This window comes from Pyricularia pennisetigena (genome assembly GCF_004337985.1).
Source record: "Pyricularia pennisetigena strain Br36 chromosome 4 map unlocalized Pyricularia_pennisetigena_Br36_Scf_6, whole genome shotgun sequence".
NCBI lineage: Eukaryota > Fungi > Ascomycota > Sordariomycetes > Magnaporthales > Pyriculariaceae > Pyricularia > Pyricularia pennisetigena.
In genome coordinates this window covers 1,048,090-1,072,616 of record NW_021940918.1, presented here as the reverse complement: position 1 = coordinate 1,072,616, position 24,527 = coordinate 1,048,090, and the positions used below count along the sequence as shown (strand labels likewise).

General features: G+C 51.2%; 9 protein-coding genes across 9 annotated transcripts; 3 read left to right on the top strand and 6 right to left on the bottom strand.

Annotated features, from left to right (window-relative positions):
• Positions 1-347: 347 nt before the first annotated feature.
• PpBr36_05919 (uncharacterized protein) lies at positions 348-1,920 on the bottom strand (the record flags this gene model as incomplete). The annotated part of the gene is made up of 3 exons (XM_029893067.1): positions 348-615; positions 800-1,737; positions 1,837-1,920. The coding sequence occupies 3 exons, from the start codon at positions 1,918-1,920 to the stop codon at positions 348-350; spliced, it is 1,290 nt and encodes a 429-aa protein (XP_029746073.1).
• Positions 1,921-3,343: 1,423 nt separating this feature from the next.
• Positions 3,344-6,332, top strand: PpBr36_05918 (uncharacterized protein; the record flags this gene model as incomplete). Its single annotated transcript, XM_029893066.1, has 3 exons — positions 3,344-3,361; positions 3,513-3,859; positions 3,995-6,332. 3 exons carry the CDS (start codon positions 3,344-3,346, stop codon positions 6,330-6,332), a joined length of 2,703 nt encoding a protein of 900 aa, XP_029746074.1.
• Positions 6,333-7,667: 1,335 nt separating this feature from the next.
• PpBr36_05917 (uncharacterized protein) lies at positions 7,668-9,686 on the bottom strand (the record flags this gene model as incomplete). Its single annotated transcript, XM_029893065.1, has 3 exons — positions 7,668-7,699; positions 7,785-9,071; positions 9,143-9,686. 3 exons carry the CDS (start codon positions 9,684-9,686, stop codon positions 7,668-7,670), a joined length of 1,863 nt encoding a protein of 620 aa, XP_029746038.1.
• A 2,392-nt stretch (positions 9,687-12,078) lies between these two features.
• On the bottom strand, positions 12,079-12,550 carry PpBr36_05916 (uncharacterized protein; the record flags this gene model as incomplete). The annotated part of the gene is made up of 4 exons (XM_029893064.1): positions 12,079-12,114; positions 12,182-12,284; positions 12,426-12,477; positions 12,544-12,550. 4 exons carry the CDS (start codon positions 12,548-12,550, stop codon positions 12,079-12,081), a joined length of 198 nt encoding a protein of 65 aa, XP_029746039.1.
• A 626-nt stretch (positions 12,551-13,176) lies between these two features.
• On the bottom strand, positions 13,177-14,428 carry PpBr36_05915 (uncharacterized protein; the record flags this gene model as incomplete). Its single annotated transcript, XM_029893063.1, has 4 exons — positions 13,177-13,321; positions 13,393-13,630; positions 13,692-14,251; positions 14,325-14,428. 4 exons carry the CDS (start codon positions 14,426-14,428, stop codon positions 13,177-13,179), a joined length of 1,047 nt encoding a protein of 348 aa, XP_029746544.1.
• Positions 14,429-14,822: 394 nt separating this feature from the next.
• PpBr36_05914 (uncharacterized protein) lies at positions 14,823-15,002 on the bottom strand (the record flags this gene model as incomplete). The annotated part of the gene is made up of 1 exon (XM_029893062.1): positions 14,823-15,002. A coding segment is annotated over one exon (180 nt), but the record flags the coding sequence as incomplete, so codon positions are not given.
• A 1,076-nt stretch (positions 15,003-16,078) lies between these two features.
• Positions 16,079-17,041, top strand: PpBr36_05913 (uncharacterized protein; the record flags this gene model as incomplete). Its single annotated transcript, XM_029893061.1, has 1 exon — positions 16,079-17,041. The coding sequence occupies one exon, from the start codon at positions 16,079-16,081 to the stop codon at positions 17,039-17,041; it is 963 nt and encodes a 320-aa protein (XP_029746071.1).
• Positions 17,042-17,694: 653 nt separating this feature from the next.
• Positions 17,695-18,225, top strand: PpBr36_05912 (uncharacterized protein; the record flags this gene model as incomplete). Its single annotated transcript, XM_029893060.1, has 1 exon — positions 17,695-18,225. The coding sequence occupies one exon, from the start codon at positions 17,695-17,697 to the stop codon at positions 18,223-18,225; it is 531 nt and encodes a 176-aa protein (XP_029746026.1).
• A 128-nt stretch (positions 18,226-18,353) lies between these two features.
• On the bottom strand, positions 18,354-19,962 carry PpBr36_05911 (uncharacterized protein; the record flags this gene model as incomplete). Its single annotated transcript, XM_029893059.1, has 7 exons — positions 18,354-18,450; positions 18,532-18,624; positions 18,704-18,732; positions 18,811-19,372; positions 19,471-19,617; positions 19,714-19,768; positions 19,878-19,962. The coding sequence occupies 7 exons, from the start codon at positions 19,960-19,962 to the stop codon at positions 18,354-18,356; spliced, it is 1,068 nt and encodes a 355-aa protein (XP_029746041.1).
• Positions 19,963-24,527: the final 4,565 nt, after the last annotated feature.

The following is a 24,527-nucleotide window of genomic DNA, read 5'->3' as shown; positions in this document are numbered from 1 at the left end:
GAACATTTGACATCTAGTTCAGTTGTGCAATGCGATTATAATTCGAACATACAAGAGGAACTGCAAGCGCAGAAAGGGGGGAGGGAAAAAAAGCTCAATGATAACCGCAAGATCAAGCTAATCTAGCCAAAAATAAAAAAAAAAAAAACTAACCTACAAAACCCGTCAACGCCCTTGACCCGATGAACGCCCATTCCGAAGAAATGAGAAAATCAAACATAGGAAAATCGTGCGTCTCTTAAAAGTGCACGCATGGCTCAAAGCCCACCACCTCCTTGGTCTCCAGATAGCGCCTCAACATGCCGATATGACCTTTGCGCAGGGAAACCTCACATGAGCTTCATTCATCAAATGTGCTCCACCGGCTCCTCTGGCAGCAGCTCTTCAATCTCTTCCTCGACTTGGAGGAATTTGAAGGGCGGCTGGACAATGCCATTGAAGAGGAAGGTGAAGTAGACCAGGAACCCAAAGCCCAGCACCTGCAGCCACTTGAACGTCTCCCAGCCGAGGCCGAGAGAAACGATCCAGATGAAGAGGGTCCTGCAGGTGTCGATTGTGGAGCGCGAAGTGGCACTGACGGAGCGAGTGACGGAGAGTCCAAAGAAGTTGAATCCACTAATATTGTAGAACAGCGGCTGTTAGCTAAGTGCGTCAAACCAAGCCCCCCCCCCCCCCCCCCCCCCCTTTTTTTTTTTTTTTTTTTTTTTTTTTTTTTTTTTGCAGGGCCGGCACAAAACCGTTCGAGGGGTGGGGGGAAGAGGAAAGAGAGAAAAAAGGAATGTCACTTCTGGAAACTTACCCAATGCTGATCATGATGAGGACACTGGAAATCAGCACCTTGGGGTTGTCGACAACCTGCCGCCAACCCTCAACCATGTCAAAGTATCCATATTTACCGGCTTCAGTACGGCCGAGGGCGAGATGCATGACGATCATTCCCAGAACGGTGGCGGAAAAGCCAAAGATGCCCTCCCAGCCAACGACACGGATGGGCTCGATGGTCGAGCGCTCGAGAAGCCACTCCTCGGTCACGAACTGGGTTGCGGTGAAGATCTGGGCACCTGCGATCAGGAGCACGCCGACGACGGCGCGCAGTGCATTGGCGTCCAGTCCGCCCTCGGCGGTGGAGGCCACCTGGAAGGGCGAAGACGTAGGCACCACCTCGCTGTGCGGGGAGCCGGGCTTGGGCTTGTCTGGGTATATGGCACCGGCAAGGCCGACGATGGCCACGCCGGTGACGACACCCACCAGGGACAGCCACTGGAACAGGTGCAGCCTCCGGCGGAGGAACACGACGCTGAACAGGCCAACAAAGAGGACGAGTGCACCCCTGGTCATCTGATATATAGAGGCGGCCACCATAAGCAGACCGGCGTTCATGAGAGTCGTGCCGCAAATGTCGCAGATGGCGGGTATGGCGAGAAGGAAGACGCGAATGCCTGCGAGCATCGAGTCATGACCAAGGGCGGGCTTGCCAGCGCCGGAGCCATTGAGGGCCGTGTTAGAGTGCACGCTGGCGGCGTCGTCGGCTTCGGGGGCATCGTCGGAGCTGCGGACGGCCTCGTAACCGGCGGCCTGCTTCCTGGCCATGTAGCGCTCTCGCAGTGACATGAGGCCGATGACCAGCCAGCAACCCATCTCACCGATAAACATTTGTGCCGTCTGGATCACAGGCTGTTCAAAGTGTACCCGCTTCTTGGGATCAGGGTCCTCGCAGTTGCGGACGCACTGATTGTCCTGTGGAAGGGGAAGGTGGCATTGTGATTAATCATTGGTTCAAGCAAAGTCCCAAGAGGGATCGAGGCATCATGATAGCAAGATTGCGGTTCATCGTACTTGGTACTTTGTCAACAGCGTATTGCAGACGCCGGTCAGCAACATCATGGCCACCAGAAACGGGACCATGGCTCTGGACGCCATCTTGGATGGTGTACGTCGGGTTCAACCGAACGCGATGGGGGAGCTCGATTAGTTGCCGCAGATGAATTGCTTGGCAACTTGTCGAGATGCAGGAGCGATGTTTGATAATGAAGTAATTCTAGTCGTGTGCTTTGCGATTCCTGCTCCAAGCTCGAGTCAATTCAAGATGAGCTCTCAATAACGTCGTCCAAATTTTTTACTTACCAGCGACTCTTTGATGTCCAGGCTGGGCTGTTTCCAAAAGGGTGTCTCGGAGTGACTTGCACCTGGGCTTCTGACTCGCCCAACGTCCCCCGGCTAAGGGTGACGCTATCTTAGGACGCGACACCTGACCGAGCACCAAGCGTCGGGGAGGCTGGTGGGCACGTGTGGGTGGTTTGCTTTCCACATAATTGAACAGTAAGCCGGCACCAGACACGTGCCTCCTCCCCGCCTGAATTCTAGGCACCGGGGCAACCTTGTAATCCAAGCAAGCCCCAAGATAAAAGGTTTCCTGCAAGAGTCGCTAAATCTAGAATGTGGTCCCACCAATTGGGGGCGGTGCACCCACCTGCAGGTACCTAGCCCGGGTATCTGGCTTTGGTGGCATTAGGCGCCAAATCAAAGTCAGTGGTTCATCCACCGTCGCATGAGGGGCAGGCAATACAAAGCCGAATCGGGACGTAACAGAGGGGTTTTGTTCGAGTCTGGATGCGCCAACAGCTGGGGGATACCCGCAATGTCGTGCTCCCCAGGACGAGAAAAACCTCAAACCCAAGCAATCAACCCAAATCGACTCGCTGCGGTACTGTCTTTCAGCCAGCCCGGCAAAACGCGCCGCCAGAACGGACTGACTATCCATCCGCCTGCAGTCTTGGGAGCCCAAATTTATGCGTTGTTGGATGTAGTGCGTACCCACAAAAGGACCATATCCGATGTGCCGCGAGTGGAAGACACGCAAGCCCGACTTGGTTCATGGACAGTCATGTAGTGAGCGACGTCCGGCTGTACAACCATTTCATTTGATTGTTTCGACTTGAAGATATTATATTGTCAACATCGTACTGACGAAGAATTTTTTTTTTGTTTGTTTGTTTGTTCGTCGCCCCCATCGCCTCCTCACCCTGTGCGGCCGGGTCTGCTTGTTTTTACTATGCCTGCTTGTCGGCGTGAGATTGGAACTTTGAACTTGCTTCGGGGGAAGGCTTTCAGATCATAAGAAAAGAGAGGAGACGAGACAAAAGAAGCCCTGTTCTTGTTCTTTTTTTCCGGCGAGTGATTTGCTATCATTTTCAAGCCTGCCTTGCAAAAAAAGAACTTGAAGCAAATTACCGGAACAGTCGGACTTGCTTGGGTACCATAGAGTTCTGGTTTTGTATAACAGACGTTTTCCAGACCCAACACTTATTTAGTGCTGCTATTGGAAACTAATTGAGCAGAGATCATGGAAGCAAAATCATTGGTAAGCAAACAAATAGCCCTATCACAGCCAGTACCGGCAGGCATTGTTTATGATTTATTATTTACCTTAATCGACCTGCTTGCATATATACGTCGGCAAGGTACGCAAGGTAGTGCATTGTCCAGTGACTTACAGTATGGGTCCTTTTCAGGAATTCGAGCGGTTGGCCCGTAGAGCCAGCACTAATTCAGAAGCCTTGAAAAATGCAATAGCTGCTGCTGAAGCATGTTTTCAAGCTGTCGACCATGCCTCGTCTCCGTCAGAGAAGACACGCTTGAGACGCAAGTTGAAGGAACTACTTGCTTACGCCGAACAGCTTAAGAAAGGCCCCTCGCCACAGAGTCGTCCTGTGGCACCTGGACAGTCTCGTCGCCTTCCTACGTCAGAGAAAACCATCATCCTACGCTCTTCTCGCCTGCACGGCCATGTCTTTCCGCCCTGGGAGGCCCCGCCATCTGCTAATAATTTTAAACTGGCAGACGATGGCATATTGTACCAGTAAGAAAGACCTTACGCTGTCCGACAAAAAAAAAAAAAAAAAAAAAAAAAAAAAAAAAAAAAAAAAAAAAAAAAAAAAAAAAAAGAGACATCTTGACATCTTCGTTCGAGCTAACAGCTTCCGGAATTACCCAGAGACGAGTCCGAGTTCTGTCTCTCTCCCCGGCAGCGAGAGATCTTTGCTGGATGGAGAAGGCCCTCTGAGATGTTTTCATTACCGAGCAGAACTGGCGACGGCGGGAACAATACTGCACATAAACTGCCGTCAACATTGATGCAAAGATCTGCTACAGACAACGATTTGGTGCAGGACATCACAACCGACTGCAGTGTCGTTGCCAGTTTATGCGCTGCCATGAAGCACCTCAGTTGCAGAGAAAGCCCACTGCTTGCCGATCTGATGTACCCCTTCGACGCGACCAGTTCGACACCGCTTATGTCTGAGAATGGCAAATATGTATTCAAGATGAACTTCAATGGCTGCTTCAGACACGTTACTATCGATGATCGCCTCCCTGCCTCCCGCACATCCCGTACCCTTTTTGTGGTGGACAGAAAAAACCCTCAGCTTATCTGGCCTGCCCTGATGGAGAAGGCTTACCTCAAAATAAGGGGTGGTGGCTACGACTTTCCAGGAAGCAACTCGGGCACTGATCTCTGGGTTCTCACCGGCTGGATACCCGAGCAGATCTTCCTTCACGAGGATACGGAGCCAGACCAAAGCTGGGCTCGAATCAAAGATGGGTACGACCGTGGCCACGTCGTTGTGACTCTTGGCACGGGGAGGCTGTCAAACGAGGAGGAGGAGGCACTCGGGCTCGCTGGCGAACATGACTATGCAGTTATGGATGTGCGAGTAGAGAACGGGGTACGTCGCATGCTGGTCAAGAATCCCTGGTGTGACGGTCTCATCTGGAAAGGGGTCGGCTCCTCGGCCGTGTTGGAACCGAAAACGACACCGAACTCTCCAGCAGGAAACTCCCCGACGTATTGCACGGATGGAATGACGGGAACATTTTGGATCTCGTTCGAGGACATCATCCAGAACTTTGAATCACTCTACCTCAACTGGAACCCTTCGTTGTTCAGCCACCGCCAGGATCATCATTTCACTTGGGATATACCGGACCCCATGCTAGCCAACTCTTTCGCACGGAACCCTCAGTATTCTGTCTGCGCTCAGGCTGACGGCACAGTGTGGGCATTGTTGGACCGCCATTTCCATGACGAGGAGCTTAGAATCACTCGAAACCGCTTATCCACATCTCCAGCTCGTAGATCAACGAGTCTTCCAGATTCTCTCGGTTTCATGTCCCTATTCCTCTTCTCCAACACAGACGGCAGCCGTATACAGTTGCCTGATCGTCCCCGGTGGCTTCAAAAACAGCCGTTTGTGGACAGCCCGCAAACACTTCTACGCTTTAAAGCCAAAAAAGGAGAGCGTTATACACTTGCGGTCGCGCAGTCCAGCCTTCCATTGCCCAAATACAACTTTAGCCTCTCCTTCTTCAGCCGCTCGCCGCTTGAGGTGAGCAAGGCGGATCCCGAACATGCCCACTACACCACAATAACTGGATCATGGACGCGGCGCTCCGCAGGGGGCAACGGCGCAGAACCCACATACCTTTCAAACCCGCAATACTCGATCAAAGTCACCACGCCCACCGCCATATCACTTCTTCTTTGCACAGACAACCAGGACCTGCCGCTGCACGTGGACCTCCTTTGGTCAGGCACGGGCGTAGCGGCCAGCGGGACCGCTCGTGAGATTGTGGCGTCGAGCGGCGAGTACCGTCGTGGGAGCGCCTTATGTGCAGTCTCACGCTCGTGTCCTGCTTCTACGGCCGCCGGCGGAGCCTCGTTCCTCCAACCGGGCACATATATCGTTGTACTCTCTACATTTGAGCCTGGGCAGCTGGCATCGTACACTCTTGAGATTGGATCCTCGGCACCTGACGGCCCCGTCGCTGTGGTTCCGGCCGCCCGCACCGGTGCGGCCGCTGGGCGCCTGCGCACCGCTCTACCCCCTGTTCCCCAACTTCCACCCGCCCGTTACAGGGCCACCACGACGGCCCAGGATGATCAGGACTCAAGCGACGCCCGCGGCCACCGCGCGCCAGTCATCGTGTCACGTCTCACCCGGCTCAGCGTCGCCGTGGCACCCCGCTCCGGTGGAGTCGACGCCGTGCGTGTGCGCCTCGAGGTCGGCATCAATGCCCACCGCCGCGAGCTCGCCTTCAGCGGCGGCGATACACACGAGTTTGTCGACGCCGCACGCGGCGCGCGCACCCTCGAGGTGGATGTTGACCCGGGCCTGGCCCAGCGCGAGGGTGGGCTCTGGGTCGTGATCGAGCAGATGGGAGGCGGCAAGGGCAACGGCGCGGCCGCTACTTGCGTTGCTGCTCCGACGGTCGTCGAGGTCTTTAGTGATAATCCCGTTCAGCTGGGGCCGTGGGAGTACTACGAGGACTAGTTTATAGGGTGATGTCTATGATATGAGCAGGCGCTGCTACATGTTTATGGGAGCGGACCCAGTATCTAGAACAAGGCAACGGACTACAAATGGTTTACGATTAATAGAGTAAATGCGCCCGGATCACCTGTTTATCACAACTTCTCCAAACTCTTGTATTCAAATGACTTGTTTATTGGTTTTTGCAAGTTCTATGCAAGAGATTCTATCTAACATGAGTAGCATGCATAGCAGACCAGAAAGTCGGCAGTAATTTCCAATCCTGGGCGGTCTTGATGTAACAAAGTGCAGCTCAGAAATAACATATTTTTGAACCATCACGACTCGGCTCCATCCCAGGGCCAGAAGAAGTGTGTTGTCTTTTCCCAATATTGTGTGTATTCACATTACTTTCTGACTCTTCAAGGAGGATTTCTTATCACGCGGCGAGTAAGCATGGTCGTGTGATCTTTCCTCCCTTGTCGAGGTTTCTCGTTTGCATGTCAAGATGGACTCCCTTACACCCAAGGGACTGCACGCGACCAGTGGATTAAAAAAAAAAAAAAAAAAAAAAAAAAAAACAAAGCGTCAGGAAGACTTTGCGCTCAAACGGTTTCTTTGACTGGAACTATATTGAACTCTTCTGAATGACCTGAAATACAAGGGAGGAAATTGTCAAGGTATGTGCTGGTGTATATCTCAAGCGAACCAATCCCCGAACCAGTTTGTTTGTCCGCACAGTAGGGACCATGCCTTTTTTTGCCTGCTCATCGCACCTGAAGTTTTCCGAGTTCTATCCTCGTTACTTTCCGACTTTTTCCCTCCATTCCTCATGGCTCGTTCGTGATTTCGCTTTTCCTCCCAATGCTCCAGATGGTTTCAAAAGAGAACACGCCCAGGCTCCCTTATGAGCCATCGATCGGGTGAAAAAAAAAGATAAAGGCTAAAAGGTTCTTTTACACGACTATTACCATGCCCATGCCGCCGACGAAACGATTCCAGCTTTAAATTTCGTAATGTCCATATGCTCCGGTCCTATATCCGTATATATCCCCAGCAGCCAAGTGTCCAGGGCCGCTTATGATGATGAGACTGATGAAAAATTGTAGCTCCGGGCCGGTAAGATATGCGTACGCCGGACCCTCCAGGGACCACCATGAAGGAACAAGGCCAAGAAAAAAAAGAGGATTGAGAAAAAAAAAAACCCCGGCACAGCTTTCCAAAGTCTGCAAGGCCAGGAATATTAGGTCGAAAATAAAGCAACGAATAATGAAAAATGATAAAAGTCAAGCGCTGGTCTATCGGGCGTATACTGTAAAAAGGGATATGCAAGTGTGGAAAGCAGTTTCCGAAGACTTAAGTAGATAGACGTCCTTCAGTCTTGGCTTCTGTGTATTTGTAAATCAAGTCAGCGTCTGGTGCTTTTTAACGGGATAGATGTGATACAGTCCATGTTTTCTTGATTTGACTTACCCTTGACTTGCTCAAAGACCTTCAACATCTTCCGGCGAGCTCCCAGTGCATTGACACCGCGCTCTTCGAGCTGCTTGTCATCAAGCTCGATGAGATCGACCCAGCGCATGTCCTTAAGGTTGTCAGTGTACTTATGGAGACGCAGACTGCGAAGCCAAGCGGGAATGTCCTGGAGCAGGGTGGGGTCGGTAGGGTCTTCCGGAGGCTTCGAGCTTCCCCTACGACCACGGGGAGAGCGTCCGCGGTTCATGTCTGAGTGGTCAGACAAGTAGCCTTCCGGGGCCAAGCCACCCATGCCAAATTGACCCATGCCTACCGGGGCAAGACCGCCGCTCATGGGGTTCAGGGCGTTTCCAAGCATGAAGTTGTTGCTCTGAGGAGACGTGAAGGCCATGCCTCCAAAGCCAGCGGCGGCCTGCTGTAGAGCAATTCCTGGAGAGTTGGGGCGCGAGCGGTTCGTGAAGGACATTTGCTGCTGACCCTGCAGCCCCTGCATAGTCAAGAGCTGATCACGGCTAAGGACCCTGCCGTGCTCATCGACCATCACGACGTTGGTGGATGGGATTATACCTGGCGACATGGGGTTCTGCGCCGAGTTGTCGTTGGAGCGGGTCCGGCGGTACTTCCGCACATCGTCCAAGGCGAATCGGTTGTTAACCGTAGACATGGCAGCCAACTTCATGGCAGTGGCGTTTGCGAGCATGTCTGCCTGGCCACCCGGCTGCTGCGGGAAGTTCGCTGCCATCGGCGTGTTGACCATGGAGGCCCAGTTACCGCCACTAGGTCCACCAAAGGGGGATGCGACGCCAAGCTCACCGCCAGGCTTGTCAGAAGCGGTCAGAGTTGTGTTCTGGATCTGCGAGTTGCCACCTAGCTGAGCGGGACGAGGGGAGCGCAAGCCAGCACCGATGGAGGGTGCAGCAAACTGGCCCATGGGAGCCTGACCCGGAGCGGGTTTGGCCCGAGCCGCATCGCCACTGCCCCAGGGAGACGAGGGATGCTGACCATTGGCATCGTTGCCCTCGGAAGCACCAGCCAGGGAGTTGCGGTTGTCGACAGCGGTGCTGTTGCGGTTCGACGGAGGCTGGTTTCCTGTCTGTTGCGTAAACTTGGCCTTCTCAGTCGCAATGGCGGCGGCGGCATCTGGGAACATCATGTTGATGGTCGAAGGGTCAAGGCCGGACTGGCGTTTAGCACCTTGCGACGCGGGGCCCCGTGCAATCGAATTGCGAGCAGAGTCGACGCTTAGTTTGTTCATGGCGTCGCTGAGACGGTTTGACATGGGATCTATAAGGGGCACATTGTTGTCAGCCACACAGCCGTAGGCTACAGCCGGGAGATATGCAATAGCAACTGACCCTTATCAAAGTTGGCGGGTGACAGAACTCCTGACATTGGATGGTTCTTTCCCATCTGTTGCAAGACCTGAATGAAGAAGCGGATTTGGACCTGAGTCGTCTGCTGCAACAATGCGTAAAGCGCAGCAGTCCGCTCGGCCTCGCTAAGTACCCTAAACCATTGCTCGATGGCACTGAGCTCGTCCTTGAAATCTTGATCCAACGTGGCGGCGGCCATCTCTTCCAGGGTAGTCTCATACTGATCAATATCAGCAATCCACTGTTGGGCAAGCTTGTCTTGTGGATCAATATCTGAGTTTCCTTGGCCGTGGTAGAAGTCCGAGGACGGGCGGGCGTTGCCGCCGCGCGCGGCCGAGCCGGTCAATGCAGCGACATCGGCGGATGCACGGAGGTGAGAGCCGGAGCCAATGGCGCGGGAGGATGGAGGACGCAAAGAGGAGACGTTGGAAGCGTCGGGCGTGCTCATTCGGTTGCTGGCAGCGTGGGTGTTGGAGGCCTCGGGAGTGCTCATCCTGTTGGTGGCGGTGGACTGAGCAGCTGACATGTTTGGCGTTGGCGCTGTCGACTAATCGACCAGTGAACAAGATGTGAGTCTCAGCGTTGATTAGAGGTGTGCAGGCTCGGCACAAGAAAGAAGGAAGGGAAATAAAAGGAAAATGTTTTAGGTGTAGTCTGGCAAGACGAAAAAGGATTGAAATGGGTATGCAGGTACGTGTTCGAAGCGGGTCAGGTCAGGGACCAGTGGGCGGCATATGAAACAGGACCAGAAGGCTGTTCGAGGTTTATGGTGGGATCGAAGCTGATCAATGAGTGGCCCGTGACAGTGTAGAACAACTGTTTCGAGGCTTTCCCAAGGACCCCGGATTAATGCTGCTTCGCCCCCAAATTTGGAAATGGCTTAACGAAGTAGGTATATGGTACGTGTAGCTTGCTGTGCTACGACGTGCGAAAGGTCCGTTCGTCCCAACTCTAAACCGGATGCGATCCAACACCGTGCCACAGAACCGAGGCTCTGCTGAACAAAGGTATTGAATAGCTTTAATTTTTGCAACCCGCGAAGAGTTAGCTGCCAGATGTGCCTGGAATGTGCCGTTGGTCGATTCAGTATGTGTGGCCCGAGACTACCGGGCAGTAGAAAAACCAATATATCGAAGGATCGATCTTGTTCAAGAGAGGCTTCAAAGGATACAGCAAAGGTCGGAGGATGCTACGAAGAAACTCCTGCAGCAGCCGGCTGATGACCTCAAAGGAGTCCTGAAAGGAGAGGAGAGGAAAAGAGGAGAACGATGCGAGTGCAGTACGCACACGCAAAAAGAATAAATTTCTCTTGTCTGTACTCTGGTGGCCGAAGCGTTGCTGCGACGTTGACAGGGGGCGGGGTTAGGAGGGAAAAAAATGTTCAAGAAAAAAAAAGAGGTCGGCTGCAAGAAGCAATAAAAAGGAGTAGTAGCCTCGGAAAAAGCCAGTTGGAGCAATGAGAGTGGGAGTCTAGGTACAACGCCAATGCGCAGGGGAAAGATGTGCAAGTGGAGACGGCCTGCAAGCCGCAGACAGAGTGAACACCTAATCCACCCTCGCGCTACTAATTAAGGCGTGGCACGAGTTTATGGTGGGGTCCTAGGCAGGTAGAAATCCATTGATAGTTTGATACAACAGATCGAAATAGAAGCCCGAGCAATAATAACACGAAGCTTCTTGCCAGCAGGGATCCACCACAAATGATTACCTTGACTTCGACTGAATCAAGTGCGACACAATAATCCCACAAGCTGGAGACTTATGAGATACTTTCTGTACTTGGGTACCTGCTTACTGCGACGTCGCTTTTGGCTGAAAAAAAAGGGGAATATCTGCGGAAGGGCAAGGTTTGAGGTAAGGATGACGAGTTTGGTGTTTCTTCTTGACAGAATCATGGGCAACTGTGGGTAGGGGTGTTACGTCTCAACTTTTCTTTGGATCCATCCTACCTCTCCCCAGATTGAAGAGGTAGACGGGGAATGCCTTGGTCATCAGACAGGATGAGTGTGGTACTTACAAACTGAAGACAAATATTGGATGGAACATAGGTACCTGTCTGGTGGAAATAAAGTCGATCCATACCTATCTGTTCATTCACCTGTATCTATTTTGGGAAACGGCAAAACAACACCAAGCATGAAGTGCAATATGAAGACGTTAGACCTTTCTTGATCGTCATCCAACGATACTGAAAAAATCAAGCTTTCATTCATGCTCTTATCTAAGAGGGTGCATGATCCAAGCGCATACCTGTACTGTGGCTCATAACTACACCATTTATGCCACAGCCACCACAGTCGGTTTATTTTCATCTACCAACATCTATTTCAACCAACAACCAATGTCATAACCACCACCACATAGAATAATCAGCCTCAAGAAGCTAGCGAGGTCAAGGGGATGTAGTCCATCATTCATGCACCGCGGCCGTAGAGGCAAGCAGCCGGAGGTGTTTGGTAATAGGCGGACAAAAGCATCAATCTTGGCACGATAAGTTTCCTTCAGCAAAACGAGCATGGTAATAGGCTCTGTGCTGTACACACTAATGCCGTCAAATATGACTGTAAAAATCAAAGAGGTCTCTGCACGTTGCGTTAACAGTTTTTGCAGGTCGACCACACCAGGGTAACGAGGTCGGGTCGTCATATTCGTCAAACGAGATGCATGCAGCGTGCATGTTGCGCACGAGTTGCACCGAAAGGCAGGCTATCGACCCATCATGACAGATTCGAAATTGTCGTAGGTTTGTTTGCCCAAATGCACGAATGTCTCTTTGCCCTAGAAAAAAAGCTCGTCAAAAACGCCTGGGTGGCGGGTTGAGAACCCTTCAAAAACGCCGCCGAATCGATGCCTTTTGTCCTTCCGAGAAACCCCCAGTTTGCCGTCGTTATTGCTTAATTTGATCAAACATCATCCGTTCAAGCCGTCTCTCGCTTGCCCTCCTTGAACTCCTTCTGCAGCGGAAGTCAGTATTTGCGCTTGTCGCCAGTACAAGAGTACTAAGTCTGGAGTCGGTCTCACAATAGCCTTGGCTGTTCCGTGCAGCGCGTGCCTGTGGTTGCGGCGGAACTTGGGGTCGGTACCCTTGAGCGAGGGGTACCTTGAGGTCTTGGGCTTCTTAATACTACACAAGCCCACGCAGAGTGTCAGCTGTCTCCGTCCTCCAGATTTTGGCTCTTCTTAAGGCGGCAAATCGAGTGGCAGGAATCGTTCATGTGATCGCATCGGTGATCGGAGAGGCTCGCGGGGAGGGAACTCAACGTACCCGTTGCGGTGAGCCTTCCGCGACTGGTTGTGCTGAGACGAGTTCTTTGACTCTGTAAAAATGGTCAGTATCGCCTGGGTTCGATAGCTCCAATCATTGGTATTCGATGTTTACGCACTGGCCATTGTGAATGTGGTTTACCGAGTTTGAAGGTCGGGAATGGCGGCGATGAGGTTTTCGGGGCTTTGGAGTTCAGTAAGTGAAGCTTTGCTTTGTGCGGGTCAAAGCGAACAGTACCTCTAGGGTTGGAGGTTGCTGATTAGCCACGTGACCTGGGTCCACTTTACCCTAACCCTCTCCTCCAAGACATGCATGGACACGCGAGTGACCGAATCAGTGGTCTGGCTTGGCAACAGGGGTGGGTGGTATTCAGACACCAAGAATAGAATGATTAATTTAGTATGGCAATTGCCTGCCTAATAGGGGTAGCATGCCTGCGGTCTCGAAACTGGCAACCGTAATGATAATTGCGATCAACCAGGGAATACGCCAAATTGTACAACATATTGGGCAAGACTGGCTAACACTGTAGCATTTATTTACAGTTGTCAAAAATCCAAAGACTTGACTCAGATTCTATCCAGCTTAATATCAAAGCATGCACATAGTAAAGTGTGAATATCAACCGTGCCTGATGGAAATAGTCCAAGACGTAACAAAGGTGCTCAACAATGCCGACAACGCTCTCCTCATGGTTTAGTGCAGAGTCATCTGTGTCTAAGTTCTAGAGTCCGGCTAGTTCTCATGTCTTTTACTTTGTAACTAGGGGTGAGACCTTGCTTGCCGCTCCGCTTGCCGCAGACGTCGCCTTTGAGGCCAAATCCGCAGCGTTCGATAGCTGTTTTGACCTGGCGGTTTGGATATAGCGCAAGAATAGGATAAAAAGAAGCTCCACCCTGTGATCCAGCGGAATACAGTCAGTACAGCTTTCAAAGCACAGAGTTTTAATAGTGACATGGTTGCTTACCTCTCCTTTGTCATCATGAGGAAGCCCTGAACGAGCAGCCCCTTCAGAATTTGCGGTCCGATACCCTTAAACAAGCCTGTTGGCCCGTCATTGTCGATGATGAAGCGCATAACCTCAACAAAGCTTTTGAAGGGCTTGCCTTTCCTCGACGCAGGCGGCTTCGACTGCAGACCAACCTTTGCAACGATGAGAGGTTGGGTTGCAATCGTGGCCAGAGACTTTGACATGGCTCCGAGAACTAAAGAGGGTTAGAGAATTAGTGAGGATCATACTGAACTTGATATTGAGATATAACTCACCGAAAGCCTCCCAAGGCTTCAAATTGCTCTTTCCGGGAAAGAAGATAACCTTCAGGCGCTCATAAGCCCCGTATGTGATGGCGGGATTAACCACCAGTACCAAGCTCGCCTTCAGACCCCGCCAGAGGCCAAACACACCGTCTTCGCTCTCTATGACATCCTTTGCTGTGTCCAATAGCCCCTTGCGCTCCTCCTTGCTCTGAGTCTGCTGTCGCGTGGTCACGACGGCAACAGGAATGGTACAGAGTTGTGCAACAGCACCGGCAATGGCACCGAGCGACAACTCCACGGCTGTAGATGGTGCCGAGGTTGCTATTCCAGTCTTGGCGACGGATTTGAAATATAGAGCCCTCACAACCGAGTACCAGTAAAAGTAGGCGAAATTTGTCGATGCGACACCGATGAGGGAGCCGCCCATTCCGGCGTATAGGCCGCCTAGACCGTCCTGTTCCACTATCTTTGTTATGGCGTCCCATGTCGAATTGTAGTGCGGTTCGCTGCCCGGGGCGGGGGTCTCGCCATTCTTTGGTTTAACCTGGACCTGCAGGCGTGTCTTGACGCTGGCGCGGGATCACTCCGTCAATTCTTGTTCGTGTGGCAGGGCATCGGTTCGTCAATGGGGAAGCAACGTACATGTCGAGCGGGTAAACGAGGGCGTTGGCCAGCACGGCACCGGTGGCTCCGGCGGTGGCCCGGGCCCAAGGGCCGATTGGCGCCGACTTTCCTTGTGCACTCATGTCGTTCGAATATTTATTTTGCCGGAGCTTTGCCTGTTGAAGTACCTATGTTGGTTTAGTACAAAACAATGCAGATGATGCGCTGGCTATTTTTTCGGCGGTTAATTTTATTATGCAGCTCAGTATAACGGAGAGCTTGAAAGTGAGAGATATGGTTAGGAGCGGCTGAGGGGTGGTTGGTAGAAGTTGATGCGCGACTCGGAATCACTGCCGAGGCATGTGCGGGCGGTCGAACTTCAGAGTGGTGGCTTGTCGCTTTCCTCAACGGTTAAAGACGGTGAAGCAGTAGGCTAGTTATGTAGGTGATAGTCTGTGTCAATTGAAACTATAGAACTCCTGAAAATACTCTTCAGCTCATCCAGTAGGATTAAAAAACGATGCCGGTGCTCTTTAACTAGCGCTTAATATGTTCGCCGTGCCCGCCAACCTCGGTCCGCACAAGGCTCGACTTCAAACAACTATGTGACCCGCTTCTCCAGGCCGGGTAGGCGGTCGGGCAGACGGCAAAGTCGAAGTGAGCACACGGCAATTGAACTCGATACTTGGCACTACTAATATCCGGTCTGGTTAGTTTTTCGCTTACCTGAATACTGGCCCGCTTAGCTGAATTTATCGCATACGAGATACTCAAACTCCCGACAAGCCTGTGAATTCCTGTGGGATGAATTTGGACCCTGACTAAAATACCCAAATAGCATTATCGAAATTTTGAAAAAACTAGTCCGAGTGACACTTTTCCAGCTCTGATGATGCCTACGTAAGGCACCTAGCTTCGGCTGTTCTCGGTCTCCGCACAACCATCGTCTTAAGATATGTTCAAATTTTATGACGGCCTTGGATTTTTCCCATGTGAGTGAGCGTCATACAGAGTCCAAGATCACATTTTGTTACTAGGTAGGCAGGTAAGACCGACGTTCCGCTTCGCCTCCTGAAAGATTGGGATGCCAATCTCCAGCTGGGATTTATCGCCCAGCTTGGGCCAAGACTTCCTGTGCACCGTGCTCTTCCCTGATTGACCCTCGCGCAATCGCCCGTTCGTCCACGGCCTCAATTGACGTCAGCGGGAATGCCATTGGAAGATCAGCGCAAAATGCGGTCATTGGCGATGCACAAACAATCGCCTGGCAAATCACAGTCACTGTCTCGTTCTCCACGCAAACCCATTCATCTGTGGATGCCAGCCTCTGCGCGCCTTTGACGCCACAGGTTCTGGACTTCAGGGACCCGGACCCTCTGCCAAAAACAGTCGAATACATCACCCCCACTCAATCTAATTACTACGGTAGCCCCGTAACCCCTGCACCGAAACTTAGTTGCTGGTAGCGAAGTCCAGTGACAGCGTCTCAACTCTTTCAGTCTCGGGCTGTTTTAACAAAAAGGAAAGCCCGGCCCTGTTATCCCTGGGGAAATTTTGTCTATTGTCGAGACTAGAAGGTTACACTACGCGCACATATAATTCCTTGCTTCTCATCAAGAATTCCACCTCTTCTACACTTTCGACCTTATTTACATCTTATTGTTATCATTTGTCTATTTTAATTAATCGACTTTACTCGTCTTCTCTGAACGACACACTTTGGTCACCCGTCTCCCACAGTGTCAAACAATGTGCCTACGACACTGTTGAAGAACCACGTCGATCCTCGAGCCATGCAAAACGCTATCCCAAACGTTCCGGTAGACCGTACCAAGAAACCGATCCCTCCCGAGCTCATCCATCTCACCGAGCCATTCGAAAATGGCTACCATTTTCCGCCCAAGTATCCATTTGGAGAGACTTGCAAGCACGCCTGGTCAATCTCTTGGCGTTGGGTGCTGACTATCAAGGGCTTCCTCATTACGGTGTATGGGTTGAACGTCGTCGCCTGGGGTGGCATGCTCTTCCTTCTGCTCTGCAACGCCTCGCCCGCCATGTGCATCCCCAACTGCGACGACAAGGCTACTTCCCCGCGACAGATATGGCTAGAAATAGCGTCTCAAATCCTCAACGCGCTCTTCTGCGTAACGGGTTTTGGACTGGCGCCCTGGAGGTTTCGCGACCTATACTACCTTATGAAGTACCGCATATCAGATGACTATGACGGCCTGCGCCGTCTCGCCGGCATCCACAAAGGCTGGTTTCGCCTCCCCGGATCACAAACACTTCCTCTCGACGTCGGCCCCGATAATCTCAACGAAAACATACCACGTGAGGCGATTCCGCTACCGGAGAAGAAGACACCCAAGCCGCCTTTGAGCGGCATGCGGGCGCCCCCAACGCCTATTTGGAAACTCGATGCCGTGATCTGGCTCTTCGTGTGGAATACCTTCTTGCAGATCGGGTTGGCCACATGTATGTGGGCCATGGATCGGTTCAACAGGCCGCCTGCCGTGACCGGCATTCTTGTAGGCCTGGGCTGTGTTGTGGCAATGATCGGAGGACAAATCATGGGATCTGAGGGATCGTCAGTGAAGTCTATCGAAGGTATACCTCTGAATGACGAGGATAGGGAAAGGCTGCGGACTGATGAGGCGAAAGGTATCCTTCATTACAACAACAAGAAGGACAAGCTGCCTAAAGAGATACGGAAGGCTGCGAAGAACAAGAAGTCCGGGGAAAAGATTTCAGTATAGTCTATGGACATTGGCAAAGTCATTAAAGGGAGTGCAGTAGAGCGCACTGGTAGCGGACTGTGTCACACCCCAGGTTCCTTCTCCTCATATATATATTTTTTCTTTAATTTTCTTGGCTTCGCTGAGGTCACTTGTAATACGGATGTGGCTAGCATGGGGTTTTGGCGTCGGGTTCTGGAACAATACACAAGATAGCATAATCAGTTTTGTTTATTGCCTTGATATTGGTTTTTTAAATACTTGAAAGCTCTAGGCCAATACATGCTTATCATTCTCTGCTGTTATTTTATGCTATGTTCTTGGCTTGTGGGAAACTTAGAAATGGATCAGCGCAATTGCACGGCGTTGCATTTCTGTTGATAAAGTGTAATGGAATGTAACTCTTTACCCAGTTCATGAGGCTGGCTGGGTATTTGTGGCCAATAACCTGGCCTGTGGAGATCGTGACTAGCAATTTGATTTTTCCGATTTTTTCTGATCCGATTTCCACGATCTCATCTGATAACACACTCTTAACATCCACACCACGTGAGATTGCCAGAAAAGCCCGTGTTCTGAGTATCTGCTTTTCTTATGAAATTGAAAAATTCCATACTTTCCTTGTGACACTTTTGAAGTTATCTCAGCTGGTTCACTCCAGCCTCAGGCTCAAGATGGCAGGGAACGACCACAGCCTCGTGGCGCTCGAGAATCTGACCAAAAACGTCCAGTTCAACCTACAGCACGAAAAGGACTGGACGGGCGTCAAGACGCACGACTCAGGTGCCGAGAGGCAGCTGCTGTACGGCCTGCCCCCGCGCCGCATGTACGTGCACCCGGACGAGCAGATCGCCATTCTCAAGGCCGAGAAGGAGCTGGGCGGCGGCCAGCGCATCCCGCAGCCCCCAGAGGTTGAGTGGGTGCTTCCCATGCATCTGGCCGAGAAGTGGACGATCGAGCGCTTCGCCGCCGTCTTTGACTCGATCCCACCCGTGCCGCCTGCGGTTGTCGAGGCTGCCGGTGGTCCTGGTGATGGAAGTGCCGGCGCTGCGAGCGAGGCGGCCGAGGAGGCGGCAACCTCACTCGCGCGGCACTGGAGGGGTCCGGGGCGGGGCAAGCGAATTATTCTTGCGATTGTCCAGGACGACTCGACTATTTCTTACTACGTTATCCATGACGGCATCGTCAAGCCCAGGCAAAACTGAGGCTTAAGTCTATTTGGCTAAGCTGCATGATATCAGACTTTCCTAGCTACTCAGGTGACCTCAACGCGGGCTGACTTGCAAGAACATTGCAAGAAGCTGCCCACAGCAGCAACTACACGGTGCGCCTTTTACGGTGTGAAAATGACCTTTTGCACCTTTCTCTTGTCAAACATATCATATGCCTCCACTGCAGCGTCCAGTGGCAATATCTTGTCAAACATGAAGCTAGAAGTTTGGCGGTATCAGCATCGATGTATGACATAAACGAGCACGAGAAATTCCGAGTGATTGCAAGGAGCTTCATACCCAAACTTCTCCTTTCTCTTCACGAGCAACTCGAGAGCGTCTTCAAAGACGCCACGTACAGGGCATCTTCCCATCTGGACTCTCACGTTTTTGCTGCATTAATTGTCAGTAACAACCGTGGACGTGGGGGGACCTTATGACCCCCTCTAGGGTGTGTAAGGGATATACTTACTCGTAAGCCTCGGCCGCGGTCCAAGGGAGCTGTGAAAACGCCCTACATGTCAGCCAAGCATTTGAACGGTTCATCAGGCAGCGAACTCCACCAGACAACAGGCTCACCTCTGTACTATGGACGCCAATGCTGCTGATTACCCCAAAGGGTCTCAGGATATCAAAGGCCGTTCTCAACGCATCTTTGAGTCCAACAACTTCGACGACGGCATCCGCTCCACGGCCCCCGCTCACCTCCATGATGCGTCTCAACATGCCCTCCCGGTCAGTCACAAAGTTCAGCGGCTCCGCGCCGAGGCCTCTGGCCAGCTCCAAGCGGCTGTCGACGCCGTCTATAGCGAAGAGGTGCTTGGGCTTGCGCTCGAGCGCCGCCACCACGGCACAGAGCCCGACGGGTCCGCAGCCTATGACTACCACGACGGGGTCGGGTGTGGCGTCCAGGAGCTTGAATGCGTTGGAGGCTCCAAAATATCCCGTTGGCCAGATGTCGGCCATTAGGACGAGTGCCTTATCGTCTTCTGCAAACTCGACTGGTGCCTTGACGACAGTCCCATCGGCGAACGGCACGCGCACATACTCGGCCTGGCCGCCATCCAGAGCGGCGGAGCCGAAGAGCTGACTGTGCTCGCATCGGGAAGTCTGGGTCTTTTTGCAGTAGAAACAATCCATGCTGTGTTGGGAGTTAGGAATCAGGATCTTTCTTTTATTGGACGCTGATACACGAAGGCATTGTGTGTAGTGTTCTGTATGTAGTCGACTTTAGCTTACCATGACACAGTGAAAGGCGATACGACCTTGTCCCCAACCTGAACGGTCTTGACAGCCGATCCGACCTCCGTGACGGTCCCAGTGAACTCGTGCCCCATGACGAACCCGCTTCCTGATTCTTCTATTCCTCGATAGGCATGGAGCTCACTACATACACAAATTCGTCTGGATTAGCTGTTTCTCCTACCTCGATGGAACCAGATAACCCGCAGGTATATGAGGCGGGTATTCAGGTTTACATACGACCCGCATAGCCCACTAGCATGCACCTTTACAATAATATCCTTATCATCCTGCACTATGGCGATGGCGGTAAGAGAGATTTCGTCAGCACAGAGCCTCACATTCCAGTATCACCTCTTTCCCGGTGTGTGAGTAAGTCTATATGTGATGAGTATATGACTTACGCTGAGGAACCGGCCGATCCTGAACCGAGATCTTGTATGGTCCCTCGAACACGACCGCCTTCATGGTCTTTGGAGCAGCTGTCATGATGGAAATGTATTGTCTGGACTGGGCGTATTCAAAATATGAAAGGACACAATATCAAATCATCGATTTGACTTTTTGATCATGTTCATTTCGATGAGACAAAGGTAAAATTTCACAAGGCATCAAATACCTCCCCACTATCCATCCAGTCGAGCCGGCTCCGTCCATCGGCGGTTTCAGTGGGTCTCGCCGGCTCCAGGAGTCAGGTTGCAGAAGTTGGCACATACGAGTCTCTCAATGCGATCGATTACTTTGTCATTGTGCGTCGCTATAATTGGATACAGTACCTTACTAAGCCAGGCATCGGTAATTGAGCTTGAGCTTGTCGCCAGCAGCCACAGCTGGCAACGATTATGTAGATCGGGGTCCTCCTTACCCGCGCCTCATTCCTTTACGGCAGCGGCTAATTTATTTGTCTACGACCTACGTCTATAATTGGGCTGCGGTCGTGTCACTGTTCCCGAAACCCCTCAGCCGCTTATCAAAAGGCAAAACGGCCGTCTGCGATCCCCTGCCCTTCTGGAGCGACAGTCCGAACAGTTACTCGCCGACAGGCAAGAATCTTGTGTCATATGCTCAAAACATGGGTGTGGTGGATATGCAGAGGTCATGCCGCTGCGGAAGGTCGCGTACTGTACGTATAATAGGTGGTAGGTAAGGTTAGGTAGTAAATAACGCCTAGCTGGACGGAGCATCTCTTTCTTGACTGGATGCGGGGCAATAACAAGCCCCCTCCTTTCATTCTTCGACTTCCATCCAATCTACTGTACCACACCTCCGTCCGTCCAACCCAATCCATCCGATGATGGCGCTGTCGTTTCCTTTGAACTTTGTTTTTTTTTTCTATCTTTTCTTGTGCCAATATGTGCGCGTGCCACCATAGAGGTGGTACAGCCTCCCAGGACATATACGGATAGGTATGGGTATGTTATCTATGTGTAACAATCACGTTTCCGCATAAATGACAGCACACCTTGCTTCACTGAGATGTTTATATATGGTAAATGTATGTCTATATATAAACAAACAGTAAGAAAGAAAGAGAGGAAAAATGGCACTGGCAAATCTTATTCCCCTACCATCTATCGACAAATTAATTTTTAGATAATATCCATGCAAGACTTCCTGCGAAGCCAAGGCGATCCTCAGCGTCAACCTTTGCCGAGAATTTTGTGGCTGCCTTTTTGTCTAGGGTAACCCTGTCCATCTCACCAGAAGTTCGTGCGGCTCCAGCAGCAGTAGTAAGTGGCGGCTGAAATGCAATGACTTCGGTTAAAATCACTCAAGTTGAACGCAACAATTAATTATGCCATACCACACCTATAATCCCTCTTCTCGCTATCGGCACCCATGATCGAGATGAAGCAAGCCTGACCACATGAAGCCAAAATAATATTTTTTTTCACTCCAACGGCTGGGTAAGTTTTTGTCACACTGTACAGTTTACATGTTGGATACCGGCGGGCTTTGAAGTAAAAATCGTGTCTTTCCACTCCAACTTTCCTCGGACACATATGTACACACACACTGTTAGGGATTGTCGCAAAAAGATTCAAAAAAAATCTCAGCTCGTACACTCGCCCCCGGAGCCTCGGCCGTCCAAATAGTATTTGTGACTTGGCCGAGGACCAAATGTAGCGGGTGACTGCGCATAACACGTCAGCGAGGCGGCGGCGGCGGCTTAGGCTGGGATGCCAATTTTGATTTGGTTTCCTCTGTGTATGTTTTTATCCCAGAGAGCCAAGGATAAAACAAGATGCGCAGAGCCAAGACTAGGCAGGCTCGGGAAATCCCCTGGAGCAAGTCGAGATTTCCATTTTATGGCGGGTTTCCCCACCCCCGAAAAATGACATATTTACACTCTTTATTAAAACCTGAGCAAAAGTATCGTAGGAATTCAAATCGCATGTATTGATTTTTTTGTGGAATGCATAAGTGAGAGAATATTCGTCATCTCAAACGACAACGTACATAACGGCACCGAAACCGAAGACAGGAAACGAAATGATATAGGGTGGGCAGGTCTAGTAAAGACAAGACAGTGCGTAAAACAATTGGATCTGGAGATGGGAAGGGCGAACAAGCAGAGTCCCTAGTGCAGGGATGTCTGTTCTAGACGTCCCTTGCTATTCATCGGAGAAGGTGGCAAGCTTGGTTGGTCCCGCATATCGGGGTAGTTGCCCTGGTGGGCAAAAAAGCTGAGCCGCAGAAACCAACGAACTCTTTGCACACACTCTCTCTCTGAAAGATTGGTCGAGGCGGCACTTCAGTATTATAAACAAGCCCGACTGCCAGGGATTTGACATCCACACACGTAGCCCGGCGTGCCATGACGATCAAGACGTCACAACAAACTCGCTTCTGATCTCCCACGCAAACGACGACCCGAAGGCTGAGCCAAATATTATTATTATTATTATTATTTTTTTTTTTTTTTGTTTTTATACATATTTTCTTTTCGGCAGCAAACTCCTCCCCTTCCGTTTTTCATCGGGATCATGCGCGGAGGGAGCACAGGCCAACAAAGCAGGTGCCGTCGTAGCCCATGTCAATTGGAGGGGGCCATCGATGCCCGAAACCTGCAAAAATATTCCGGCGTACTCTGATGGGAAATCTCTCAAGGAGCCGACGGCCCAGACCCCTCTTCAAAAAGCTACCAAGTAATACGCAGCAGCTAGGTGGGAAACGGCGATTGCTACGACGCAAGAGGTGAGCTAAGCCACACTCTCCCACCCCAATATTTTGTTTTTGTAAAAACCTACTACCCCACATCAAGCATGCATCAAATGCGGAGACGGATGCGAGGTTCTGGTCCGTCTGGTTCTTTCGATGGCCGACCCCAGGTTTCCAATGACACTTCAAGCTTGTGGTTGTGAGGGCAAGACAAATGAATCTTCGCTAGGTCTACAATGGGGGATATTTCTGCGAAACCTTGTTTTTATTGCTTTCTTTTTAGTCCAAGAGATACTTTGTTCTCTCCCCGAGGAGAAAATCAAGAAAGTAATACATCAACCGGTGTGAATCCTTGCCGGGGTTATATCTCACCGATTCATGCTTGTGTGATCGGCCGTTTTTATTGTACTATGTATGTACCGTAAGCAGTTGCCTTGAGTGTATTTTGACGAACAGGAGCAGCCTGTCTTGTGGGCTGTCTTGTCGGATACTTTGCATTGCAACTGGGGCTGCAGGATGTCTGGGACAGATGCAATGCTGGGTGAGGGAGCTGCAGTCGACCGTTTGTCGCCCCCCTCAAAAGGCCCGTCTAGCTTTATTAGAAGAAGAAAAGCCCACAAGTTATAGAATGACCATGTTTAGATGTGTAAACGAGTTCAAGATCCACTGCGCTGTCACTCGCTGGATCTACTGTACTGGCTCGTCGAATTTCACTATTTCTTTCTGTCGATTATCCCCCTGTCGAATATAGCACAGGGAGGCGTTGCCGCAAGAGCGGGCAGGTTGTATCGTCAATGCCTTTTATAGTACGATTGCAATTTTAGTCGACTTGACTCCAGCCAGGGACATTTTGAAAAGGGACAAAAGAAAGCAACCTCTTCTTCTTTAACAAATATTTTTAGGAATCGATAAAGCTAGAGAGATGCTGGAAGAGAACTGACCCGTAATCAATGCATGGCAATGAGTAGTGGACATGTCAGACTTGCCAGGGTCTCTCAGTGATGAAAATCAAGAAGGGCTTGGGCCATTTGGAGCAAACTTGGGGGTGCTATTAGCATGACAGCCTGACAGTCATCTGTCATCAATCAGCGGTCGAGTTGGCGGACCAAGAGGACTTGGCGAGACGAATCTAGCTGGAGCTTCCCCGCGCTAGGGTCCACAAGCTTCCAAGCCAACCCGACTAGCAGGAGTGTAGGTACCCGGGTATACATATAAACATACAGTGCAGCGTGCACCGTATCGCACGCGCGCCTACCTCTCTCCAAGCATCGGATCGAAGCAGTGGGTCGTCCTCTCTTTCTTCATGGACATTTGTTTGCTGGTTTTTTCTGAGCAAGGTGTGTAGTTTTTAATATGAGTCAAAATGGCAGATGGTTTGTTTTCTCCTCAAATTGCTTCTGTTTGTGCATTATCTTCACCGCATTTAAAGTTTTTTGCCAGAGCACTGTGGCAACGTATATTTGCGGCTCAGCCAAAAGCCTCGCGCGGTCGAGATCTTTCGGAACCAAGCAGAAGCAACACAAAAAGAGGGAAAAGGACATTTCTTTGCGGCGATGTACGTAGGAGCCGATCCTTGGTAATTGCACAACTGGGAGACCAAGTGGTGCTGCGTTGCATTTGCGGCTTAGTGCTAGCATCCATGTCCAGTCACCTTGTGACAGGCGAAGAGGTACGAGCAGAATTGGTTGATTAACACACGGGTCGACGGGAGCGGCTCAGCAGATCTCCACTTCCTTCTGCAGACTGCAGGTCTAACTGGTCCTTTATGACTGGTACCTTTGTCGACGAGCGGCGCCTTATCCTTTGAGTGGCTGTGGGCGCTCGAGAGAAACCAATGAAAGCCGCACTAGATTGCGAAGAGCCTGGCAACCTTGCAAAAGCGTGGATTGGGG